Source organism: Mandrillus leucophaeus, unplaced genomic scaffold (assembly GCF_000951045.1).
Source record: "Mandrillus leucophaeus isolate KB7577 unplaced genomic scaffold, Mleu.le_1.0 Scaffold109, whole genome shotgun sequence".
Classification (NCBI taxonomy): Eukaryota; Metazoa; Chordata; class Mammalia; order Primates; family Cercopithecidae; genus Mandrillus; species Mandrillus leucophaeus.
In genome coordinates, this window is record NW_012099098.1 from 447,980 (window position 1) to 449,179 (window position 1,200).

At 46.8% G+C, this 1,200-nt stretch overlaps 1 protein-coding gene across 1 annotated transcript in view; it reads right to left on the reverse strand.

The window, feature by feature from the left end:
* SPTAN1 (spectrin, alpha, non-erythrocytic 1) overlaps positions 1 to 1,200 on the reverse strand; it is a 94,348-nt gene that overhangs the window by 53,110 nt on the left and 40,038 nt on the right. The window contains exon 19 of the mRNA XM_011988638.1: positions 476 to 693. Coding sequence (XP_011844028.1) covers positions 476 to 693 — 218 coding nt within the window. The remainder of the gene's footprint in view (positions 1 to 475; positions 694 to 1,200) is intronic.

The window sequence follows — 1,200 nt, forward strand, 5'->3', positions numbered from 1 at the left end:
AAAAAAAAAAAAAAGTAAAAAATGGGCCAGGAGGGGTGGCTCATTCCTATCATCCCAGCATTTTGGGAAGCCTTGGCAGGAGGATCGTTTGAGGCCAGGAGTTTGAAACCAGATGGGACAACATAGTGAGACCCTATCTCTACTAAAAATAACATTAAAATTAAAAAGCGTAGCTAGGCCTAGTGCTACCTGCCTATAGTCCCAACTACTTGGGAGGCTGAGGCAGGAGGATTGCTTGAGTCCAGGAGTTTGAGGCTACAGTGAGCCACAATTATACCATTGCATTCCAGCCTGGGCAACAGTGAGACCCTGTCTTAAAAAAAAAAAACGAAGTAAAAAATGGATTCCAAAACATCTTTAAAAACAATCATTGTGATGCACAGCTCCCATGCATCACTACTTCTCCTAACTTCCTTCTCAGTACAAGCCCTGTTCCACTTCCCTGGCAGGTAAGATGCTTCCCAAGCCTGGTTACCTCAGCAGAGTCTTCGTCCTTTCCATAGTCAGTGCTTCCCACAATGGGTTCTTTCTCCCGCATCCAGGATTCGGCCTCATTAGCATCAGCAAAGTACTGCTGGGCCTGCAGAGAGTCCTCCAGGTCCTGCCGACGCTGGGAGGCTTTGGCTTTCAGCGCTTCCCACTTTTGGTTCAGCTCGTGAAGCTTGGCCTTCACATCCTCTGCAGCAAAATGGCCTGGAAGGCGGGTAGGGAAAGAGGATAACAAAAACTATGTTGACACACTACAGAAGGACAAAAAGAAGTTTTTCTGTGTGTTCACGGCACTTTCATTACTATGTTTTGGTGAGCTGTGCCCTTTCATAATTCCAACTTTTTTGAGAGGCTCAGGTTCTAACCCTTTAAAGGACTGTTTCATTTTTTGCCTCCTCAAACCATGACCTCTACCTAGACTCTAAGAAGCAGATATTGCAAGTTGGCATTAGTGATAGTATCATAAAGACTAGTAACAGTACCACTGCAGCACTCACTTACTGAGACTGACATGTGCAGGCCCTCTTTCAGCTCTTTCCCTACTTGGTTTCACTTACTCACTACTGAGTCAGGAGAGGTGTTGTCATCCCCATTTCACAGATAAGAAATTCAGGCTCAGACCCGGGCACGGTGGCTCACAGCTGTAATCCCAGCACTCAGAGAGGCCGAGGCAGGTGGATCACCTGAGGTCAGGAGTTCAAGACCAGCCTG